Below are 24,626 nucleotides of genomic sequence, written 5' to 3'. Positions count from 1 at the left end.
GCTAGTCGCCGTGAGACCATGATGCCTGATCCAGAAGGATATTATTATGTTCTTAAATGTTAGCGGTGGTATCTACATTTAGAAACCTTGCACCTTAACCATGGGTATTGGGAGTGCCGGGTTTACGTATAAGCTAAACAAGCCATAGCTTAGGGCCCTACTCTCTTAGGGGCCCCAAAAAAATTTAAAGGGAAAAAACACCTGGATGTACATTTCCAAAATATGATAAAAACCAAATAAAATAAAACCTACATACAGCAACAGTGTTTCACTGTTTAATTGTATTTCAGTTCAACAGTCAATTTGATAAAATACATATTTTGTTATGTGCAAATGGCTTTAGATACCTATTAGGTCCATAAATTACCATATAACATACTGTATATTGAGCAAAAAAACCAGCGACAATTTGTGACAAAGGACAGTTGGACATACAAAGGGCCTCATTACTTTCAGTAGCTTAGGGCCTTATTAAACCTAAATCCGGCCCTGCGTATTGGTGCATTCTGCAACAATAACGCAGGAAATACATCATATATATAGGAAAAGCCAACAGCTGGCAGTAGGCGGGGGGCGACTCAGGCTGAAGCCGAGGCTGCGCGCGCGGTTCTCCCTCTCCGGAGCTCTCCCGGGGTACCAGCCCGAGCGCTCGCTTCACTTTATTCGGCTCCGGCCGGGCTTTCGCACCGCGGCCTCGGGTCAAACTCCTCCCTCGAGCGCGCGGGACGAGCTACCGGAAGAAGAAGAGCGAGCAGCCGCCTCCCGCGCGGACCGCGAAGGGTTAACCACTCCTCCCCGCACCCGACCAGACCCTATCTCATTGGCGCGCCCCACCAACGACTGCCCGGGAGGCGGGCCGAGTCCTTACCTAGACCAATAGGCTGCCGGCGTGCCGCCGCCGCCGCTCTTTCCCAACCCTCGCTCTCGCTGATCTTAGCCTGAGGGCGGGAGAAGAGGACGGCTGGCTCCCAAGATGGCGGCGGCGGCGGCGGTTGTGGCAGGGGTTTCCGCGGCGGCGGCGGCGGCGGCCGACTCTGCCTCGTCGGCCCCGGCCAGCGCCCGCGAAGAGGAGCTCCCTCGCCTGGAGCCGGCCGAGGTGAGGAGCCGCCTGGAGAGGAGCGCCCGGCAGTTCCGCAACCGGCGCAAGGTGCTCGTCCGGGGGCTGCCCGCCGACGTCGCTAACCAGGTGAGCCTTCTCCCCGCCCCCGGCCGCCTTTCTCAGTCACCTTCTCCTGCCTGCGAAGGAGCTCTGCTGAACCCTCAAGCCTGCGCGCGCGCGGCGAAGGGCGCTTCGCTCTCGAAAAGCGGCAAACTCATCTGCCTCGGGTTGAGGGTGGACCCTCAATTCCCCGCACCTGACGCTACTGCTTTTCAGAAGCGCTATCTGAAAAAGTTTCGAGATCCGGGTGAGGTAATTCGCCTTTGCTAGCGAAGCATCATCACTGCTTTTCTCACTTCAGTTCTCACCAAGTAAGAGCTGAAAAACAGACGAACAAAAAGCCCTTGGCGATTTTATCTGTTCCTGACTGTACCATTTCCTACAGCAAGCTGTGGATCTTCTCCAGCCTTCAAGAAATAGATCTTTGCAAACAAAGCTAGTCTGCCAAGGAAAAGTTAGCGCAGAACCTTCTCTCTGACATAGGGTTGTATGTGTAGGGAGTATGGGGGAAATATTCAAACACTTCACAAACTCACGCCCCAGCTGCAACCCAGTACAGATGCAAATGGGAGTCTGACATGTTGTTCAGCTATTTTAAGGGGTGTTCACACACACAGTGAACATATGAGAGACGGTTGGATGACGCCTTGTAGATGGGCCCCTGCCAACATGGCAACGTATTTTCTGTTCACAGGTATTGTTGTATGCAAACAAGGCTCTTGTCTTTGTACATCCCTGTCACACAGACAGGAAAAGCTGGTGTCCAGGGTGTGTGTCTAGCAGGTATAGCCACCTTGGCCCCTCACACATTCGCTGAAGGAAGGGCATGTTCTGAACACGCTGCTAGTGGGAAGAGATGTGTGTTCTGCAATACAGGCACTCAGACACCATGGTTCGCAAACAGACTTCAGACCGTGGATTTTGTATCTGACTTCCTGCCCACTCACACACCACGACTTTGTCAGCTTGGACACCATACCACAAACTATAGCTAAGCCATAACCATAATTCAGCATGATGTCTGAATTGAACGAGACACATCATCAATCTTTACTGTTTCTATGGCTGTTGTAGAAGAATGCACATAATCCTATGGGGCTGGAGGCGACCTCTCAGTTGTGCATTGTTTTGTCCTCAGCTATGTATCATCGATATATTTCACTACACCTTTAGTTTGTATGTCATCTTTCTGTATTGTTGTACTCAAGGTGGTTTACAAGCTGAAGAAACAACAGAATATACAGCCAGGATCACATGTCTTATAATGATCTGATCCAATGAAAATAAGTCATAATAAAAAGAACAACTTAAAATAAACAAGTTCTATCAAATAAAGTAATATTCAATAATCTGTTAGACAAAATATCATTCTCAAATTATCAGCAAATAATAATTAACCAAATTCACTCTCAACAACCAGTGAATCATTACTAAACTATCATAAAGTCAAGTCACCATACATAATAATAGCACAATACATTCCCATAAACTATGCATTGTGTTTTTAAATGCAGGAACCAGAAGTTAGGGTTGTAAACTGAATTTAAAAGGTGAAGAAGTGCCAGGGGTATTAGTGGGTGTGGTATTTCTATGCAGAGTCCACATGCATTCAAGATAGTCGCAGTAGCAGTCACTGGTGATAACCATTCATGTTGGTGAAAAAATGCTTATTATCTTGTTTACATTTGGACTTTTTAAAGAACTTTGACACATGTACTGCTGCTCTCTTGTATTGGATAGAATGTTCAATCTTTTCTCTTCTATAACCCTTGTCACCTGTCAAGTGAGTAACGTGATGTACCTGCTGAAGTGGCTTTTACTCTGAAACTTAAGCAGTAAGAAATACATTGGCTTTTAAAGTGCCCGCGGGCTTCTTATGTTTTGCTGCGTACATTACTAGAAAGAGATATTTGTTTTCTTGAGTTAGTTGGCATCCACTTAGTGAGGTTGATGAGCAGCAGTTTTAACACAGAAGGAAGATGATAAGTTATTCACACAACACACCATTATACATTGCTGAAAACCTTTCTCTATGAACTGTAAATTAAACTGGCCATAGCTGTCTGCTTTTGAGGAAACAAATGAGCATGTTTTATTACAGAATAGTAGCACTCCAACAGAGTTGTTAAGGGAAATACAGTGGTAAGGAAGCAGTGTGCTAACATTTTATCTGTGTGTGTTTACATATTTGCATCTCTTTCAAGATGTGTCACAGAACATGTGATGCAGTAACTTTGCTGAAACTAATCAAGTGTGGGTTGTCTGGTCATTGCCCACCTTGAGTTGGATGAACGGTGGACTAGAAATGTAATGAATCTACGATGTCTATGCACATTCTCAGATTTAGTTCATAGAGACCTGAGGGGAGAGTGCTGAAGCCGGAAGAACTCTGATTTCAACCTTGAGCAGTTGAAAGACGGTTGGTTGAAATGCCGCCAATTAATTGCATGCAAGGTGGAGAGCTTAAAAGCTCCTTTTGTGCTAGATTTCCTGGCACAGAAAGAGCTTTTAAGCTCTCCACTTTGCTTATTGGTCTCTGTGAGGTCCTTGTGGGAACTCGCCAGCCTTGCTGGCGTCTCCCAGAGCTCTGTAAGCAAAGCAGAGAGTTTAGGCCCACTATAGGTGGGCTGAAACTCCTAAATGGATAGATACCATTTCTTAGGGATACAGTGGTACCTCGGGTTAAGTACTTAATTCGTTCCGGAGGTCCGTTCTTAACCTGAAGCGCCACTTTAGCTAATGGGGCCTCCAGCTGCCGTCGCACCGCCGGAGCACGATTTCTGTTCTCATCCTGAAGCAAAGTTCTTAACCCGAGGTACTATTTCTGGATTAGCGGAGTCTGTAACCTGAAGCATCTATAACCTGAGGTACCACTGTATGTGTTTTATAAACAGGTTCTAAGATGCACCTCTGTATAACTGTCTCATTTAAAAAAAAAAATTCTTGTGAGGATTACATTAGCATCCACATCCTGTAGTGGAGTGAATTGACTGATCAGGAAGGGCAATTGAACTTTAGAAAGGACAGTGGAACTTCATAGGAAATCCTCATTGTGTACATTTTACATTATTACATAGAAACAGTTGAACAGCCCACCAGGTGAAGGTTTGACCCTGTGACCTCTCCTCATTGTTTGGGTGAGGTCACTTGATTCCCAAGCCCTATTGATTGCTGCCAAAGTATCAGAGGCAGGCTTCTAGAATTGCCTTTAATTGGAATGTCTGCCTTTTCAAGGGCGTCAGTAACACCCTCTCCCTAGAGTTTGGCTAGGTTTATGTTGGAAGAGTACATTGGAGTGTTTCAAGCTGCCTCTGGGAGGCACATTTCAAACCAGAGTCTTGCTTATCCATCTATGCACTCTTGGTCTCATGGTCAGAATGGTGGAGCTAGCTGGCTTGGCAGAGTTTGACCTTGAGCGAGGTTGACTCCTTTCTGTGAAAAGATCACACATGCCTCAAATGAGGTAACCTGTTCAGCTCGCCTGCTTGGCAGAAGTGAAAAGTATCTTGAGCAATAAGTGAAAGTGTTGCCTCGGGCAGCATAAAGCGCATGCTAAATATTGGCTTGCTGCTGTTCAGGAAGACTGCAGTCTGGAAAGGAAGCTGATCTCCTGTGGTGCCAGCTGTTCTTGTTGATGATTTATGCTGATTATGCAATTCCCTCAGTAAATACAGACCATAATGTCATCTTTAAGTGGAGGTATAATGCCTTCTGGTTCTCTTCTATTCAAACGTCTTTTTAGTTGAAAAACATTTAATTCCATCAACACAAAGTCATTTGGCAACTAATCCTTATAATGGTGAATGTAGGCCAGTTTTGTTTGTGAATTATACCTTGAGACAGTATTTATTACTAGATTTCTATACCGCCCTTCATCAAAAGATCTCGGGGCCATTCACAAGATAAAAATACAAGATAAAAGCACAAATAAATAGTTAAAACGGAAACAACAAAACAATACCCCCCACATGCACATTTAAAAGGCTGTAGAATGTTGTTCAGCCAAAGGTCTGGTTGAAGAGGAACATTTTTGCCTGGAGCCTAAATATATATAATGAAGGTGCCAGATTAACCTCCCTGTGAAGAGCATTCCACAAACTGGGACCCACTGCAGAAAACTCCTCACTGCGAGAAGTAAAGTTACAGGGAACCAGGCACAGGACCTTTTCAGTAGTAGCACCCACCCTGTGGAACACCCTCCCATCAGATATCCAGGTGATAAACAACCCTTTAAGTTTTAGAAGACATTTGAAGGCAGCCCTCTGTAGGGAAGTTTTAAATGTTTTATGTTTTATTATGCTTTTATATTTGTTGGAAGCTGCCCAGAGTGGCTAGGACAACCCAGTCAGATGGGCAGATAATAATAATAATAATATAGCATATCCAAAACATATCCATTGAGCAGGTAAGTTTGTACCTCGTTTATCTCAGAATGGATGTGTTCAGAATAAATTACAACATGTAAACATATTTTACTATTTCAGATACATCATGTGAAAAGGAAAAGAGCCTATGTCAACCAAACCTTATTATAAACTGGCAACAGGGATTGTCAGACCACACCACAGTAAAGTTATTCTTAATGTGACTTAACACAATCCTCAGCTTATTCAATAATTTTCTAATAATGTATCCCATATAAAACAGAGAGCGACTTCAGTTTTCCATCACATTCAGTTTTGAAGTTACAAGCACTTTAACAAAGAATTATTTGTTTAAGAAGACTTCCCCAAACCATATTTGATTATTATAGGGCTTTTATGGACTTAGGATCAAAATGTGTATCTGATTACTTTATTTGAGGGGTGGCCAGTAATATTACTGAGTTTGAACCCAGAAAGGAGACTTTTAAGAGCAGAGCATATTTGCTATTTTTGTCAGTTCACACACACACACACACACACACACACACACACACACACAGACAATGTTGCCAAACTTTTACTCTTCTGCTCAACAAGAGAGAGCTTTTCAAACCAGTTCTGTGAAAACCTGAATTGTGTGGCATGTTTAGTTGGACTTTGTCCAAGCCTGCAAGATAAATCTTCAGATAAAAAATCCAGAACCAGGAAATGCTCAAAGCATTGATTAGGCTTTGCTGGAGTTGCTGCCAGGACGTGGATGCAGCTTTTACTATAAAATGAAATACTCATTTCATGCTCTACAGTTTAGCAGTGGGGTGTGACTGGCTTCAGGAATGAGGACTGGGTGTATTTTGCTGAAACTATCCTCTGGGCAGATTCTGGCCTCTGTGGACTGGAGTGGGGGAAGTGGCTGGGATTCCTTTTGATGAAAGAGGTAATGTTTCCCACTCTGGCTCAAACTGGATTTCTTCTGTTGACTTTGCACAGGAAGTTCATGATCTGCTGAGTGACTACGAACTGAAGTACTGTTTTGTGGATAAATACAAGGGAACTGGTAAGTAAACTAGCATTACAGAATTCTCCTTTCTGTCATAGGGTGGGTTGGCTCTGTTCAGCTCTTGACAAATAGAAAATAATCTGCTGAACCTAGCTGAATGGACAGCCCCTTTCAATTAATCTCTATTGAATGCAGATTCATGGGTAACTAAAAGATTGGGTTGATGCACATAGTTTATGTGGGTGGAGGTCTTTTCTAATATTCTGCTTGCTTGCTCTCACTGGTGTGAACATGTTGTTTGTCTTGGTCGTACTGTCCTCTGCGTGTGATCATCCTTCAGTTTTGCACATTCAACCATATGTGAGATGGCTAGTGACTTCATTTGGAAAATTAGAAACCCAGGAGCCCCATGAGGTCTTGTATGTGCCATATGGGGGTATCTGGTTTTTGTGCTGGAAATAACACCGTTGGCTTTTTCTGTTCATTTCTGAATATCCATAACTCACTCTCTACAGGTTGGGCAAGGCTACACATATATTCTTCCTTGTTTAAACAGTATTGTTGTGCATTAGAAATTGTTCATGAAAAGGAAAAGCTTCTGGCATGCATGCCTGAAGGTTGGTGGTTCTACTAGTGGGCCATTCATCCCATCAATCCTAACATCAAACAAGGGGTGCAGGTGGCGCTGTGGTCTAAACCACTGAGCCTCTTGGGTTTGCTGATCAGAAGGTCGGCGGTTCGAATCCCCACCGCGGGGTGAGCTCCCATTGCTCTGTCCCAGCTTCTGCCAACCTAGCAGTTTGAAAGCACACCAGTGCAAGTAGATAAATAGGTACCACTGCAGTAGGAAGGTAAACGGGGTTTCCATACGCTCTGGCACTCGTAATGGTATCCCGTTGTGCCAGAAGCCCGGAAAGCTGTCTGTGACAAACGCCGGCTCCCTCAGTCTGAAAAGCTAGATGAGCGCCGCAACCCATAGTCGCCTTTGACTGGACTTAACCATCTCTTAATAAAATATTAATTTAAAATGGAGTAAAACTGGGATTTAGATGTACGTGTAAATACATTAACAAAAAAAGAGGGAAGAAAGCAAACTTAGCAAGGGATGAATATCAGCAAATTTAAGTCACTTGTATATTATTTGAACAGAGTAGTCACCAAGTTTATAAAAGGCACAAAATTTATTTAGGATGGGGAAACACCAAGAGTAACCACAGGTGTGCTCTTAAACTGGACGTGTAACTCACACCGTAAGCACCTAAAAGTCTTGGGGTAAACAATATTAATTTATCATGTCCCTGGCAGTTTTATTACAGCATCTTCCAGCCCTGAATGTCAGATGTTGGCAATGAAAAGAAAATAGTGGTCTGCGTCATACTGTGCTTGATATCTGTTGTTTGGCCACAACTAAAGACAGTTTGCTGGACTGGGTAGATTTTCTGCCTAGTCCAGCATGACAATTCTGTTGTGTACAGACAACAACCAATTAACGTGCATCCGAATGACGTACGATTGTGCATGCATGCACAGCACCGAACCCAGAAGTGACCCAAAAACATCACTAAACACGTCAGAGGCACAACAGGGTGGGGCATACCACTATGCAGTGGGCTGGGAACAGAACCTCTGCGCAAAATGGTGGTTGACTGTATACACCTTGAAATCTATGCAGAGGTTTGTGGGCCTTGACTTGTGTGTTGCTATATAACGTCTTGTCAATAGCTTTTACATAACCTCGCTCTCTTGCAGCTTTTGTCACGTTACTGAATGGGGAACAGGCAGAATCGGCCATTAAGCAATTCCATCTGAGCAAGCTGCGAGACAAAGAGATCACAGTGCAGTTACAACCTACAGATGCCTTGCTCTGCATTGCCAACCTGCCCCAGCTTTACACGCAGCAACAGTTTGAGGACCTGGTTCGGCCCTTTGGGAACCTGGAACGCTGCTTCTTGGTGTATAGTGAGAAGACGGGGCACTCCAAAGGCTATGGCTTTGTGGAGTACATGAAAAAGGATTCAGCAGCCCGAGCAAAATCTGACCTGCTGGGCAAACAGTTGGGAACACGGACTCTGTATGTTCACTGGACAGATGTTAACCAGTTGACCCTGGACCTCATTCATTCAAAGTGCTTATGTATAGATAAACTGCCACACAATTACAATGACATAGAAGAACTGAGGCAGACCTTCTCTGCCATCTGCCCTCCAACATTCTGTCAGGTAAGCAGCTTGGGCCACAGGGAAGAGGGCTGCCCTTCCCGTCCTTAGTGCAGCACTCAAAGCAGTTTCACACAACAGGCTTATTGCACTTATTTTAGAATCCATTTACCAGGATATTTCTGAAGCAACAAAAGATCAGGCTGCCACCCCTTCCAGTTTGCTTCTGTGAATAGCACAACAGTGTTGTGTCACAAATTTCTTCAATAATGAAATTTAGAAACTTACTGCTGGTCCTAAGTGCTTGGTCACTCACTGCCAGGGGATTAACATTTGGCATAATTTCCAGCTCAAAGAAATTGGTTTGCTTGAATCACACAAGCTATCCCAAAAGCAAAAAGTTTGTTTTTCTGTGTGCTCAACATAGAATACAGTGGTACCTCGGGTTATATACGCTTCAGGTTACATACGCCTCAGGTTACATACGCTTCAGGTTACAGACTCTGCTAACCCAGAAATAGTACCTCGGGTTAAGAACTTTGCTTCAGGATGAGAACAGAAATCGTGCGGCAGCAACGGGAGGCCCCATTAGCTAAAGTGGTGCTTCAGGTTAAGAACGGACCTCCGGAACGAATTAAGTATGTAACCAGAGGTACCACTGTAATAGAAATGTAGAGTTGGAAGGGACCACAAGGATCATATAGTCCATGTTGACTAGATTGCACTTCTGGCCAGGGTCAAGGAAATGTATAGAACATAGAAGTCTAATTCTGTGGCCACAGATAGTCTCTATTCAAATTCTATATAGTTTTGAAATACTGGCACCTGTCTCCTCCATATTTTTTTGTGGTTTTCTATAAACGTGAGATGGGCTATATCCTTTTTGTCACCTGATAGCTGTAGCAACAGATGCAGCCACACTAGTAGACTGTTTGCCACACCAATTTAAGTAGTAGTATTAATCTGTTGGGTAGAAAATGTAAAAGACTCTGGCTCAGGCAGTTGCATATTTTAAAAGCTGCACAAGCCCCATCAGTGCAAATGGGATATAGTTAGCCAAATTACCTGTTGTAACAGTCTGGTAATGCTAATAACAGGGCTATTGGCTATAACTTCACCTTCCTCCTCCCCCCAATTCCATATAACAAATTGTGAATTGCAACATAGTGCTTTCTTTGGCTGCATTGTTGGACTTTTTGAGGGGGAAAGTTCTTGTTGGTTACCAACCTTAAGGCAAAAGAGGGATGAGGTTAGCTGTTGTGATTGTGCTAATGAGACTCTTGTGGGGGGTTGCTGTAAGATTGTTCTGTCATTCGCCCCTAGCCTACCAATTCTCTTGTAGTAGCTTGGTTCTCTTGACAAAATGAGGTGATGCATGTCCCAGTAAGCCAAAGATAACCATTGTGGTGCTTTCCATATGTTGGACTACAGTTCCCATCATCCCTGACTACTTGCCATACTGGCTAGGGCTGATGGATGTTTGAATTCAACATCTGGAGGGTACGCAGGAGGATTTACTGATGCAGAATCTTGCTGGGATTCCCTGAGGCTGTAGGTTCTTCAGCTTTGGTTGGCTCAAAGCATATAAAGCAGCCATGTCCTCTTTCTCTTGTGCCGAGTCACCTTCTTACTGCCTTCTTTTCCTTTTGCATAGTTGGCATGTGGTCAGGATGGGCAGCTAAAGGGCTTTGCAGTCCTCGAGTACGAGTCAGCTGAGATAGCAGAGATGGTCCAAGAGGCCACCAATGGCTTGCCACTTGCTGGAAACCACATCAGAGTGTCCTTCTGTGCTCCAGGCCCTCCTGGGAGAAGCATGCTAGCTGCTCTGATAGCAGCACAGGCAACAGTAAGGTTCAATTCACAATAATTACTGTATGGTTTTATGTTGTGAGCTGCACTGAGATTTTCTTCATAGCAAGTGGTATAAATATGTTAAATGATGCCTGTGGGTAGTTTGAAATCATCTCCTTGCCAGTACTGTACCACCTTTTGTTCCCTTTATCCACCTTTCTCCTCATGCCTGTATCTTTTTAAGAGGTTTATACTTTGGCCCAGAGTTGGGTGTTGCATCTCCAGGGACTGACACAAGGCCTCCATTGTTTTGGTTTTGGACAGACTTCTGCTCATCAACAAGGCTTCCTCCTGTAGCCATTATCTGTTCTATATGGGCATCCACTGTATTGTGCGGATGGTTTGATACAGATAGACTCATTAAGTTAAAAGGAGAGCAACTTAATTACATTTCAGCTCACCTCATTACAAGGGTACACGTTTGAATCAAGACAAAATACAGCCCACAGAAGCCCAAAGGTCCCCCTCCAATGGCCCAGTGTGGCAGGCTGTCTGTCTTAAGTGTTCTGTGTTGTAAACTGTTAATTACTTTGTGAGCTGAAACCTTAACTGTACACTCGGATGCTCCCTTCCTGCATGGTTAGAGTCATGATCATGAAAAGGTTCTTCTATCAGTGAGTGAGTCCGGGTGCCTCTTGATTTTTTTTGTTTTGTTTTTTTGCTGCTGTTGCTTTTACAGGCACTTAACCGTGGAAAAGGGCTTCTTCCCGAGCCCAATCTTCTTCAGATTCTGAACAGCTTAGGGAATCCTACGTCAGTCCAGCTCTTATTCAACCCTCTCCTTCATGGAGCCATTGGAGGAAAGCAAGGCAAGTATTCGTAAGTGGCCCTCAAATAGGATGTCTCTGAAAGCACCTTTGGTATTGAGCTATGTGATCTTGGGGTTTCCTCCCACTGTGAGCCCATTGAGTATGTTAGATCTCCTCAGCCCTAGTGGCATCTGCTAGTGACCAGATGTGCTAGTGGCATCTGCTAGTGGCCAGATGTGTTGCCACTGACTTGATTGGAGCTGCAATCAGACAGGGATCGTTTGTATTCACAATACAGATATGATAGTTGTTGTTTTTATCTTGGGCTGTAGAAGAGCAGGTTCAAAAAGACGGGAAGCTTTCCTCAGATCAGAAAGAGCTTGAATTCTTACCAAATATTTGTGTTGGATACAAAATGGATAAGGTGGCACTTTTGCAGATGTAGTATGCGCTTTAGAGTTCTTCAAGAGGCAACCAAAATGGTGTTCATTCTTACTCGTAGTTTGTCTAATGTGAGGATTTGTGCCTAACAAACTAGTGCTGTCAAGTAAGGGGGGGAAAAACTAACTTGGACTCATTCATCAAAAGCAAAAGTGAATAAGGTATTCTGATAACTTTAAAAGATGAAGGGTTTCACGGTTTGGGCTGTTCTTTTTGGTTCAGTTTGCATTACTGCAGTATTTTGAGAGGTGGCTAAGGGATTCCCCACCCCATTACATTGGAGAGTTTTTAAAACTTTCCTTTTCTTTTTCAGGAATCCTAGGAGCCCCTCCATCCGTGCACCTGCTAAGCAACCCTGCCCTGTCCACAGCTCTGCTTCAGCTAGCGCTTCAAAATCAAACACAAGCACAACAGGTAACTGCCATTCAGTGATGCAGGTAAAATAATATTGATGTTAATCTTTGCCCTATCCATGGATGGGCTGGTGTTCCAGATTGCGAGAAGATAAAGAACAATCTCCTTGTCTCTCTCTCTGCGCCCCCCCCCCCCCCGCTCCTAAAAAACACCCTCTATATACAGATACATATCTCTGCAGGGGCAGCGACTGCTTTGGAAACAAGTATCTTGGGGTTATACCTGGGGATCATTCTCTTCCACTACTCACCAGCAGCCTAACTCATTTTAGCCTCACACTCAAAAGAATCTAGTTGCATCTATTCTTTAATTCTTCACTGGAGCTTCTCTGTGTACAGTTGCAATGCTATGCCAAATGGCAGGGAGAATTTTATCAGCTGTGGTTTCATCTGGTTCCTACAGGGCAAGATCTAGTCTGCTTGATCTCCTGGTAATAGAAATGTCCTTGGGGTGGCTTGCCTTTGCAAACAGCAGGAGTTTGATGCAGGCTCTTACTTTCCAACTTCCTTCTCTGTTTTTTTTCTTGTCTGTTTTAATTCTCTTGGCTTTTAGTAACCCTGTCTCTGGTCTCTATTTGCTTTCTGCTCCAGAAGGCATTTCTTGGAAACTTGCTCTTAGTCCAAAACCAGGTCTGGACACAACTCCTGCAGAACAAGGAAAACCAGGCCATATTCCATGTGAGTGGTAGGCCAGACCTGTGTGTGAAAATCATGCTGCTTGTGTGTGGGTGTTTATTGTGTGTACGCTGCATGAAGGTGCACTGCAGGGACCATCCTCCAGCTTTAATCATATTCTAGTCTCACTGGGGAGGATGTGTTGTGCAAGACATCCCCCTAGATCTAGGACTTCACTCTGTTTAAGCCTTAAACCCCATAGTTTCAGGGGGGCTGGCTTGCGGTAGCATTTAGCATGACTAGTAGAAGGTTTTCTGATAAAGAGAGGGTTCTTGGTTGATGAGGAGCGCTCTTGTCAGTATGCAAGTCCTCTTCGCTGCCTCTTCACTTCCTTACGGCTGAATGGGAACATACTTATTCCAGTGAGTGCTGTGTGCCTATGCACCATCAATTGAGCTGTACCGTTGTGGAGCAAAATTAATTGTGCATGATGGAGCAATTCTGTACATGGTGGTCTGAAGTTTTCCAAATATCTAGCATTATTTGACAAGGAGCAGTGGAGTAGAGGGCAAAGAGATAGAGCTGCAAAAAATAATAATATGAACAGGTCTGTTTTCCACACCTCCATCTCCTTCTGGAAGTATACCCAAATGGATTGACATAGGCCCTCTGAATTTGGATGGGGTAAACCTCTTCCTGATGCCTCCTTGTTGAAAACCATTGCTTATCAAACTTCAGACTTTTGTTCTCAACAAGATGGGTTTCAGAGCATAGCTCTCTAGGCTTCTATTCTGCTTTGCTGCCCCCAACCATTGATGGAAGAATCTGCCACAAACAACTATTAGAACTTGCCATGGTTGGGGTGGAGTTGCATCGGAATTAAATAGCCTTGAATGTTGTGGTTTTGCCTGCTATTAATGTTGTCCCTGTTGCAGCTGAACAGCAAAATCCATCCCAACTATCACTGTACAGGATCTTTCAAATAATAGTAACTCGTATACTCAGAACAGTGATGCAAGGAAGTTAGCAGCCAGGACTTTCTGTACTGGATTCTCTGAGGGTTGCTTTGAAATGGAAATACAGCTGGAGAAGAACAGCTGGAGAATGGGAAAAGGCCATGAGTGTGCTGGAATTTAAGCTAACAGTTTGTGCTGTAGAATCCTGTTTGTGTTGCATTTGGGCCACTTGCAACAGCTAAACTCACTCAGTCTTTATCTCAAAGTCCTGTGAAGTCCACCTGAAAGACATTGGTGCACCTCTTTCCTATCTATAAAGCTCCATCTTTCTCAGGCTGCTCTGTATCTGAACATAGCTTGCCAGGAGTGTCCAGTGGTATTCAGTTACCTGGGCACTGGTTTAGCAAAATGATCTGCCCGGCGTCTGTAAGCTGCATTCAGGTGGTCTGCAGCATGTATGCATTAAATAGTAATACTGGTTTTCAGTTGTGTTTTTACTGCTTCTTTAGATTCTTATATTGTACTTTATTGTGTTACAGTCTGAATTTAATAGAATGCAAAATGTTAGAAATAAAAGAAATACTAAAAAATTAATTTTAAAACCATACATCACGTAGCACAGCACAATTGCTGCAAGAGGCAGAAAAATCATTAAGTGGTCCATCAGCAATTTTCAAGTGGTCCGTTTGGGGGGGGGGAAGCTTGGGAACCACTGCTCTAGAGACATGAGTGATGTGGCTGTATGTAGTTGATCCCTTTTTCCTTAACCATTTGGATCAGTTTGCCTTTGGCATTGCCTTGCTTGAGATTAGTGGCTTGTAGTGGGTTATTGGCTTGCGTGTGTTGGATTTTTATCACACGCAGTCTTGTTTCCTGTCTTAATTGTGGAACATATTGATTTGTTTGTAGAAACCAGGAATCTTGGGAGAGTCTCCACTGGGTTCCTTGCAGCATGCTTTGGGAATGCAAAACACACCAACTTCTCAGACAGGAAATCAGTTACTGAGTGAGATGTCCTCAGGTAAGTGCTTTGTGGTATAGGGTCATAACAACATCCTCTCCAGAATTTTATTTTTGAGTGATGGTTTCTACTAGAAGCTAGGGAAATCATGTTCTATAAAGTCATTATACCTAGGCAGTGAAAGTATGGAAAAACTTACGGATCAAGGAAACTCTTGATTCTTTCAGAAACTAACTGACCACAAAATATAGCTTATCTGTTCTTCTTTTTCTCATTTAACTTACTTTGTAGATTTTTACTTTTAGTAAAAGGTGAAGATTTATACGATCTGAAGAGAAACCACCTTAATAACTGTTAATACATACTGTTGTTATACTTTGTATTTTGGGTCTATGGACTGCAATAAAGCTGTGTGTGATTTTTACTTTGCTGATCCAAGTCCAGAATTCTTTCATCATAACAGAAGGTAGAGCATTTGCTTGGGTTACTGTATAGCAGACTCTCCTTTGAATAGAAGGCTTTGGGTTGTAGTGAGAGGGCAAAATTTTTTTTTGTTTGAAATCTTAGCATAATTGGTGCTGCACCTCACAGCAACTTCATCTCATCAAGATCTACTCCTACAGCAACTGCAGTAACTGTTGTTATTTTTGCAAGCCGCAGCAGTTGCTTCTTCCACTATGTTCTGCTTGTTCTGGCCCATGAAAAATCTTTTTGTGCATTTTATTTTTACTTCTCTTCACTTCAGAGTAGCTCCTGCAGCCCTGTGTGGAAATTAGGTAGGTGGCGCCACTCCTCACAGAAGTTGTGTAGGAAGATCGGCGGAGCAAAGAACTCTGTTAACAGATCAAACAAGTATATCCTCAGGCCCTCAGTTGTTGAGGAAGGGAGAGGTTTCCAGGCTAGTTGCACAGCAAGTTGTTCAGCAAGTCCTCATTCGGAGCAGGATAGCATGGAAGGGAGCAAATTAACTCCTTCCATGCAGTGAGTCCCGTAGTGTTTAATGAAGGGATGTTTTGAGTCTTAGCTCCACAGGAAGCCAGCAACCTGAGCAACATAGAAGGAGAGTAGGGTTTGCTGCTACCTTTCTTGCATTGTCTGAAGGAGTCTCCTCACCCATGCCTTTGTTGAAGGTGGTAGCAAACTTTCACCCCCCCCCCATTGTGCTCTTGCCCCCATTGGAGCTTTTCATTGTTCCTGTGGAAAGGACTCAGACCAGCAGGTTATGTATAAATCCCTACCAGGTTGGGTAGCCCCATTTTACTCCCTTACTCACTGGCAAAAGCCCGGCAAATGACCTTCTACTCTTTAAGGTATTTTAACCACCATGAATTAAAGAAGTGGTTAGTTGACAACATTTGAACAGTAAATTGACTGTCCCAACCTGATGACTTGGGTTCCAAAACTACTTTATTTTAGGAAGTGGCTCTTACCTGGGTGCATGTTCTCTCCTTAGGTGGCTCCCTACCTTCTGATATGGCTCCAGGACCTGTGAAGTCTCCAATCTTGCCTTCAGGAAACCTGCCTTTGCCATCCTTTCTGGGACCATTGGGAATGGAGAGGGAGAACTCTGGGATAGGACCCCACCTGACCCCACCTGGGCTGCAAGGTCTCACCACTTCTATCCTGGGGTCTGTGATCAGTGGGCTTCAGAAGCCAAAGCAGACAGAAAATGGGCCTCCATCATCTGGGGTAAGTGTGAGGCTATCAATGAACTTTTGTGAGGAATCCGGTATCTTGTGAAGGTTTACGTTTGTGAAAATCTGAGTATATGTTATGTGGTGCTTTTCTGTCCTTCATCATTGTAGTTCAGAAAAATGTGAGGGTCTTGACTGAAGTGCTTTTATATTGCATGACAGCTTCAGTTGTGTTTTTCCTTCCTGTATCTTTTCCCTTGCAGCTCTCCTCCTGTTTTTGAATTCTTCAGTTCTCATGCCCACATTGAAACCCTGGGTTGAAACTGTTGCAACTGGATAGAAACGTAACCAGTTCCTAGACTTCTAGATATTATTATCATTAAATTTATTACCTGCCCTTCACCAGCAGGTCCCAGGGCTGGTTACAACAATTTAAAATTCAGAATTGAAAACAGTTAAAGCAAATTACAGCCACAGGAATAGGGTGTGCCCTGAAAACACCTATCTTGGATAGCATAAAAAGGTAAAGGGACCCCTGACCATTAGGTCCAGTCGTGGCTGACTCTGGGGTTGCGGCGCTCATCTCGCTTTATTGGCCGAGGGAGCTGGTGTACAGCTTCTGGGTCATGTGGCCAGCATGATGAAGCCGCTTCTGGCGAACCAGAGCAGCACACGGAAACGCCATTCACCTTCCCGCCGGAGCAGTACCTATTTATCTACTTGCACTTTGACGTGCTTTCGAACTGGTAGGTGGGCAGGAGCAGGGACTGAACAATGGGAGCTCACCCCGTCACAGGGATTCGAACTGCCAACCTTCTGATCGGCAAGTCCTAGGCTCTGTGGTTTAACCCACAGTGCCACCTGCGTCCCTTTCTTGGATAGCATAAGCCAGGGTAAAAAACGTTTCCAAAACCTGTATAGTGAAGAAACCAGATGCACATCTGTGGTGAGGAGATTCCTCATCTTCAGAGCTGCCGCAGAGAAGGCCCTCTCCCCCTGGGCCACACACACCAAACTTCTGAGGGAGGTATATCCCTCAGGAGGTGGAACCACCAAGAGGATTCCCTTATAGCATAACTGACTCCAGGGGTTTTCAAATTGGGCTGCAAGTGATCAGCTGGAAGATGTTCAGCATAGTGTAGGCACTGTGTTTAGCCTGTCCACACTTCTGTAATCAGTATGTCAAAAGCATGTATATCCTCTTGCACATTTTATTAGAAGAAAAACTGCCAAGTGTTTGTTGCCAAGAATCTCTTTAAAACCAATAGATCACTTCACCAAGCGCCAATGTTGGACTTAACTTTTAACTTTTTATTTTTTAATAGAGGATGCATCCACCTTTTCTTCAAAAAATAAAACTGTTTAACTTTTTTATCACACAATGTGTGATTCGCCTTTGTTAGGGGCACCAGCTGGAAACCTCTAGAAAATGGTGCTCACTGTTGCCTCTCTTACAGGTCTCTCTGCTAGGAGAGCCACCCAAAGACTTCAAGATTCCACTCAATCCTTACTTAAATCTGCAAAGTCTTCTCCCTACGAACAAGCCTGGAGGTAAGGTGGCCACATCTTAAGTGGTATTCGGCTAAAGTGGACCTGTTGAAATTAATGGGCCAAATTTAGACATGTTAATTTCAGTGGGTCTACACTGAATAAAAGTTATCTGAATGCCATCCCTTATTTGGCACAAGGGGAAAAGAAAGTACAAAACTGTGTCCAGTACTTGCTAGGAAATCTAATTTCTGGTGTGTTTTGAGCTGTCTTATGGAGGCAGGATGGGCAAGAGGCATGGCAGTTTTTAGTGCTCTTTCTGCCTGCAGCTATAGGCCTTGCATGATTAGACAATGAGGGTGTTTCCTGCAGCCCTGAGGTGAGTCTAGAGTGGGACAAAGCCTATCCCATCCCTGGTTCTTCTACCATGCTGCCTGCATGCTGTTAGTCAGCTCTTTTGTCTTTGTAGGTGGGGCCAACAAAGCATTCAGCTTGAAGACTGGTGTACTGGGCAATGTTTCAAATCCCAGAATTCCACAGGCCTCCCTATCTGATACTGTGTTGCCGCCTTCTGGGCTGACAGGCGATGGCTGTGCTTTTGACTACCAGCCAGTGAGTACTTGAAGATCCATTATGGCCATGGCTTCTGAATATAAACAGCAAGGCTAAAGCGCTGGAGTTGCTTTCATTTATCTTAATGCCCTTTAGGCTCTGCTTCTTCATTCTGTTTTATTATTCTGTGTGGCAGCATTTGCTAAAAACATTCTTGTTTAGACAAGCCTGCCCAGATGCTTAGGGTGTAATTTTAATCTCTTTTAGTACTTTACCTTTTGTATGTTTTAGGGTTGTAATTTTTTTATTGAGTTTATTGCCTTATCTTTTTGTAAAGTACTTTGAGGTTATTTTGCAATCAAGTGATGTATGAATTTTATGAAATAAATGTTATGTTCCTATAGGCACAGATTTCTAGTTCTTATTGGTGACCATATCAGTTCAAATGACATAGAATCATAGAATCAGAGTTGGAAGGGACCCTGAGGAGCCACACTCTAACCAACTCAGCTATGAAAAGTTTGGGGCATCACTATATCCAGTTTACACAACTCGGGATTAAAGAGTTCCTGCCTTTTCTCTTTTCTATCAAAAGGACTTGGGAACGCGAATGTATCCGCAGGCCAGAGAGACAGGGCCCCAGCTAGGTGGATTTGCACACAACAAGCAGAAGGTAAACATCCATTGTTTTAAATGCCTCTACCTAGCTTGGATGGGGTAGATCCAGAGGCAGCCAACATGGTGCCCTTGCTGAACTGCAGTTCCCATAATTGCTGGCCGTTGGCCATGCTGGTGTGAATTGATGGGAGTTGGGAGTCCAGCAGCATCTGGAGGGCACCGTGTTGGCTACCCCTGGGCTAGTCCCAAGGCAGCTGCCTCTGCCATATTTATATTCCTAAATACCGTGTTGTATTTGATATGGTGGCACTAAAAAATGTCGGCTGCTGGCCTCATCCCCTGAAAGGCAGTAGGTTTAGAATGCTGCAATGCCATAACTATGAGATTTGTTGTTATGAAGTGTTGTGATTTGCGCTAGTTTAATGTGCATGGAAGATGGCCTGGTAAGGAACACCCACAAACTTGGTGGTTAAGAGCAAGCCGTACTTGAAACGGTCGCTAACTGTGTAGCAGAATGCACAAGGAGGACACAGAGCTGTGGAAGGTTGTGGGCGGGAAACTGACTCTTTCTTCTAGCCATCCTGCAGTGCTGAACTGGTGACAAGTGCCTGCTGCCATCCTCCTTTCTCTCCCTCTCCAAGGCAAGTTGTCACTTAGAAGTGCTGCATAGGCTGGTGGGAGGGGCTCAGTCATTTTTAGTTGTTGCTGTCCTACAGTGTGGAGAGGGGTGTGAGAAGCTCTGCGTACAAGGAGCCAGTGTGAATCTTGTTCCCCTTTTCCAGGTGTCATCACCTGGGTTTGAACGGAACAGCCTTGGAGCCCCTCTGCCTCCGTTCTATTCCGGATCCCCAAGCTCCTATTTCACCAGCGGCCTTCAGGCTGGGCTCAGACAGAGCCACCTAAACAAAGTAAGATTTCCCATAATGATGGTTGTGCTTTGTGTTAGGAAGCAAATTTGGATAGTTTTTGGATGCTACACTGGCACATAAACAGCTCCAGTCACTTGCTGCTGTGGTCTCATATTTGTTTTGTTATATGTAAAATTTGTATACCTCTCTTCACCCCAAGATCACAGGGCAGTTCACAACATAAAAATACAAAATGAGAACTCAAAATACATAAAAAGCAAAACAAAGACAAACTCACTCTTTGGCTATCTGGAAGATCCCCCATGTTTTTCACTTGAGTTTGTGGCCACTAGTTTTCCCTATGACAACACAGAAATGGCTAAACCTCAGTAGAATATGATCAAGGGAGATTGCAAACACTTTCAGATATAACCCACAAAGTGCATGAGTTGCAGATCTTGTAAAAGAAAAGGTGAACATGGAATTGCTTTGTTTATAGTGGGAATAGAGAATCTATTTTGTTGTTGGATTCTAGCTCCGATCAGCCCCAGCCATCAGAGCTGCTGGTCAGGGATCACAAGAATTGTAGTCCCAACAATACCTGGAGGGCAAAAGCTTGGAATAAGAAGGAAAATATTAGTATAATTATCCAGGACTGGAAACATTGGCTGGGATCCAAATAACAAGAGAGCTAGTTTATGTGCCTATACTGTGCTCTGGGCTTTCTTTGCCAACAGCAGACCCCATGATACATTGTAAACCTTTTGGAAACTGATGATGCTTTTTAAAAAGCATTCTGATCTTGCATTGATCTGTTTAAAGTGCAAGATCCTGATGGACATGCCTTGGCAAGCGTAGTGATCTGTTCTTGTATTACTAGCAGTCTCAAAACCTGCAACTGCAGACCCTTCTGTAGATTGACCCCAAGATATAAACTAAATTGGTCTAATTTCATGCTGTTATTTTGCACAGGGGGTTTCTGGCTTCATTTGTTAGCGTGAAATTCTTGGATGCTTTTCTTCAGGAACTTCAAAGAAAAAGTATTTGGAAGGAAATCTCACAGGACAGCCAGAGAGGTTGGGGGGCAGGTTTACAGCCATTCTAAGCAAACAAGCCAACTCACTCAGGCCACTTGTGAGACCTAGCTTTGCCTCCATATCCCTGAAGGACTGACATCTTGCCTTTATCAGTGTAGCGTTTTTCATAGTATCACGCTGGGTAGTGGAGGGGGGTGTCAGCCTCGCAGTCAGAAATGATGTATGTTCTACTCTTGCCTTTTCTTCCAGGCAGTTGGGATGCCACCTGTGAGTGCAGCAGATGGCATCATGGGACTAGGACCAACAAGTCACTCACACAGCACCTACTCAAAGGTGGGTTGGTACCGCTTTGAACTTCGAAACCTTTAGCTCCTCCATGCCTTGTCATTTCCCTAATTCTGCCTCTCTTCCCCCTCATTGCTTTTGCAGACTCCGGTTGGTGGCCAGAAGCGGGCCTTTTCCCACCTGCTCCCATCCCCAGAACCCAGCCCAGAAGGGAGCTATGTGGGTCAGCATTCTCAAGGCCTGGGAGGGCACTACGCAGACTCCTATATGAAGCGAAAGAGGATATTTTAATCAGTTTCCTATAGAAGCACTCACTTTTCTCCTTCCCCAAATATGTAAATTTTTGTAAAAATGTTTTTAATGTTTTGCTTAGACTTGGTTTTAAGACTCTGTGCAGAGGACTTGGCTTCTGAGCATGGGATCCAGTGCAAGCACATCCTGGGCTTTGAAGATGAACCCTTGGTGCTTTTTGCAGCAAATGCCCCTTTTCCCTAAGTGAGGCTATTTCGACAATCAGGAGAAGCACCACCAAACTGCAGACAGCTCCCTACTGCCTCTCAGTCAGCTGGACCAAAATGAAACTGGATGCCTTTTCCCTACTTGGGCTCCTTCCTGTTCTTGCAGTATATTCTACTTGCATGGTCCTGTTGAGCAAGGGCCTTGTCTTCTAGAGATACGAGTGTCTTGCCTTAACACTTTTTCCAGCGAAGGAATGTACTTGCATTCTGTAGGTGCCTCTGGATTGCTGCAGTGTGATACAGCAAACTACTAAAGAGGAAGAAGATGGCAACGGAGAACTCTTGCGTCACGTTGGGAAACACGGTCCTGGTCAGTTGCAGCCTGTCACCTTCACTATGCTCCTGCGGCCCCCAGGTAGAGACATGACTCTGCTTCCCCTGCAATCTGACTTTGCTTTTATTTTTTTAAACATTAAGTCTGTGTACTTATTTTGGTTATGATTAATTTGTAAATTACCTTTTTTTAAAAAAAATCCATGCTTTTAGTTACTTCCTTTAAAAATACATAGTTTAGAAGTGTGTGACCTTGGTAAACTCTATGAACTTGATTTATTTGTTTTAAATTCTCTCCCTCCTTGGGTTGTTGCTGTTTTTTCATTGGTTTAGACCAGTTCCTTCTTGGGTGCAAAGGTTTTTTGAGTGAGTGTGGTTTTGTCTTAATGCTGATCCTGCAGTCTGATAACACTTAAGCCAGGCTCCTGTGGCTGGGTCTGCCTTTGGGTGTTGTTCCCTGGGGTGACTTAGAATTTTGCTTAGTGTTTTTCCATCTTGGTGGCAACAGGAGTCCTCCATTTGGCTTTTTGAGAGGACCCAGCTTTGAAGCTACACCTGCACTTTTTGCAGAGCTAAGATTTTTGAGTGGGTTCCACTGAACTGGCATTTTCAAGCTCCAGTCTGAACTTAATGGGCTGTGAATGATCCTCTTCCCCTTACACTGGGCTGAGGGTGAAAAGATGGAAAGCACAACCCTATTCTACCAGGACATTTTCTGAACAAGGTCCAGGTTTAGCTTGGTACAGAGATAAATAAATGGCCCTATAAGTTGCTTAACCATCTTAGGTTCACAATAGTTCCATATTACCCATTCTCAGTGTGTGGAGTTTGTTTTGAGACAGAGAAGGGGTCTGTGGCCTTTTTCCTGGGGGATTTGTAGTTTAGCCTATATACATTTTCTGTTTTATAAACATGCTATGATGATTCTACTGTAGATACTGCTTGGTTAGCTGTATATGTCGTGGGATTTGAAATCCATTGGCAGCTGGATACCAACTTTCCAAAGTAAAGTTATATTTATATCAAACCTTGTCTCGCTTTTTCATTCTTTGTGCATGGAGCTTTAAGAATAATGAGCAGTGGAAGCAGATGTTTTTGAGCAAGCTGGATTGCCTAATCTCTGTACCAACTGTATATACAAAGGTAAAAATACACTCTAGAGCGGGTTGGCAACCTTCAGACCCGGGGGCCTCTCCGTATGGATTGTGGGACTCTCTCCAGGCTGCTCCTCTACCCAGGTTGCACCTGTTTGACACCCACCCTCCTCAAGTAGTTATGTAGTGAACTTTAGTAATACTACTTGCTGGCTTAACTAGAAGATGGAGAGGTGAGTATGTGGTTTGGAACTGGCACTAAACTGTAGGCTGTGTTCAAAGATGAGTCACGTCCATTGTTCTGCTTCCTTTTGCCTCTGGCATTGCCTGCCACAAGAATGCAGCACCTGGAAAGTTGTCCAGAAGAAAATATGACCCTCTGGCTGAGAAAGGTTTACTCCCCCCCCCCAACTTGTAACTACGAAACAGGTTGAATTATTATTCAAATAGTACCACATTAAAGTGCAAAGGTGCTAGACTACAGGTAAAGCATCTGTTTCAACAAAGGCTCCTCTAAATGAATACTACAACTTCTAATTTCTTTGGGGAAAGTTGGATTAAGTTTGAACGATATCCTTTCAGCATAGATTTGTGCCCTCTTTTATAAGAATTTTTTTCCTGTAAGGTATACGTAATTCCCTCCTCTATGACATATTGTATAAAAACGACACAATTTTGTATCGAAACAAAATTACACATACACTTGCTTTGCTTCAGCATATAATGCAAGTTGTGCAAAGTGCTCTCACTCCACTGGGCCAAGGAAATAATCTCTTCTCAGTTTATGAAAGGCTTGGCCCTCAACCACTCTTGAAGGGATAGTATCTCCATTTGTGCCACAGATTTTAAACATAATACCTGTCAAAATATTCAAAGATTAGATAAATGGACCTTGTTACAATGCTGATGAAGGGCTTGTTCACACCTTTGTTGCTGACTAGTGTATAAATCCAATATGAACGAGAATAGAGTGAGAAGGCTACATAGTGATGTCCCAAAAGGAAAAACAGGTAAGATTTAATGGTGGACCATCCATAAGCTTACGTGAGACAAGATGGAATAGGGCTACCATTGACTTCTGATTAAAATATTTTCCAGAGAAATGGGTGCTACCGTGGCTAAGCAGTAGGCCTTCTTGCCTCATAGATCACTTTCTGTTTGCTTCCTCCATGGCTGCCATGCTCATCTGCTTTATTTTGGTATTGAATTTAAGTGAATTCAAGCACAGGACCTTCTGGACTTAATCCTCCTATGTTTAAATATGCCTGACTGCTCTAGGTGTATCCCAGCCAAGACTGTCATTCACTGAAATACCTTGTTGTTTCTTTGTCCATGAGGAACTAACAAAATGGTTATTTTAGTTCTTTCAGCATCTGCAAAGTTAGGGGATATCCTGCATTTCTAAGATGCTAAAACAGAAGCACCGAAGGTTCTCAAGTAGCGTTGTGCCCAAATGACTTGCAATAAAGCGGATCTGATTGGGTCTTCTGACTTGTTACTTAAAAGCAGCTTACGGAGGTGGAAAGGGTGGACTCTAAGCATTATTAAAAGCAGCAATATTTGGAGGATTCTTATGGACAAGCTGCTTTGATCAAAATCCAGTTCCGCTTCACCCAA

General features: G+C 43.8%; 1 protein-coding gene and 1 long non-coding RNA gene across 4 annotated transcripts; both read left to right on the top strand.

Annotated features, from left to right (window-relative positions):
- Positions 1 to 384: 384 nt before the first annotated feature.
- On the top strand, positions 385 to 22,942 carry RAVER1 (ribonucleoprotein, PTB binding 1). Of its 3 annotated transcripts, none has more exons than XM_083593226.1 (15): positions 385 to 1,186; positions 6,511 to 6,577; positions 8,270 to 8,739; positions 10,331 to 10,522; positions 11,207 to 11,336; positions 12,031 to 12,131; positions 12,725 to 12,808; positions 14,611 to 14,722; positions 16,116 to 16,351; positions 17,754 to 17,847; positions 18,254 to 18,396; positions 18,932 to 19,009; positions 19,737 to 19,862; positions 21,089 to 21,172; positions 21,269 to 22,942. In XM_083593226.1, the coding sequence occupies exons 1-15, from the start codon at positions 974 to 976 to the stop codon at positions 21,413 to 21,415; spliced, it is 2,277 nt and encodes a 758-aa protein (XP_083449352.1). In that variant the 5' UTR covers positions 385 to 973; the 3' UTR covers positions 21,416 to 22,942. The 3 variants fall into 3 exon arrangements, with proteins under 3 accessions (XP_083449352.1, XP_083449353.1, XP_083449351.1); XM_083593225.1 differs by having other exon boundaries at positions 935 to 1,186; positions 12,722 to 12,808; XM_083593227.1 differs by lacking the exon at positions 12,725 to 12,808 and having other exon boundaries at positions 390 to 1,186.
- Positions 11,352 to 11,828, top strand: LOC310753166. Its single transcript, XR_014543249.1, has 2 exons — positions 11,352 to 11,473; positions 11,504 to 11,828. It is a non-coding gene; the product is annotated as an uncharacterized lncRNA (long non-coding RNA).
- Positions 22,943 to 24,626: the final 1,684 nt, after the last annotated feature.

This window comes from Podarcis filfolensis, assembly GCF_964270895.1.
Source record: "Podarcis filfolensis genome assembly, chromosome: 17".
NCBI classification, from domain to species: Eukaryota; Metazoa; Chordata; class Lepidosauria; order Squamata; family Lacertidae; genus Podarcis; species Podarcis filfolensis.
Note: the sequence above shows the minus strand (reverse complement) of the source record. Positions and strands in the feature narration are given on the sequence as shown.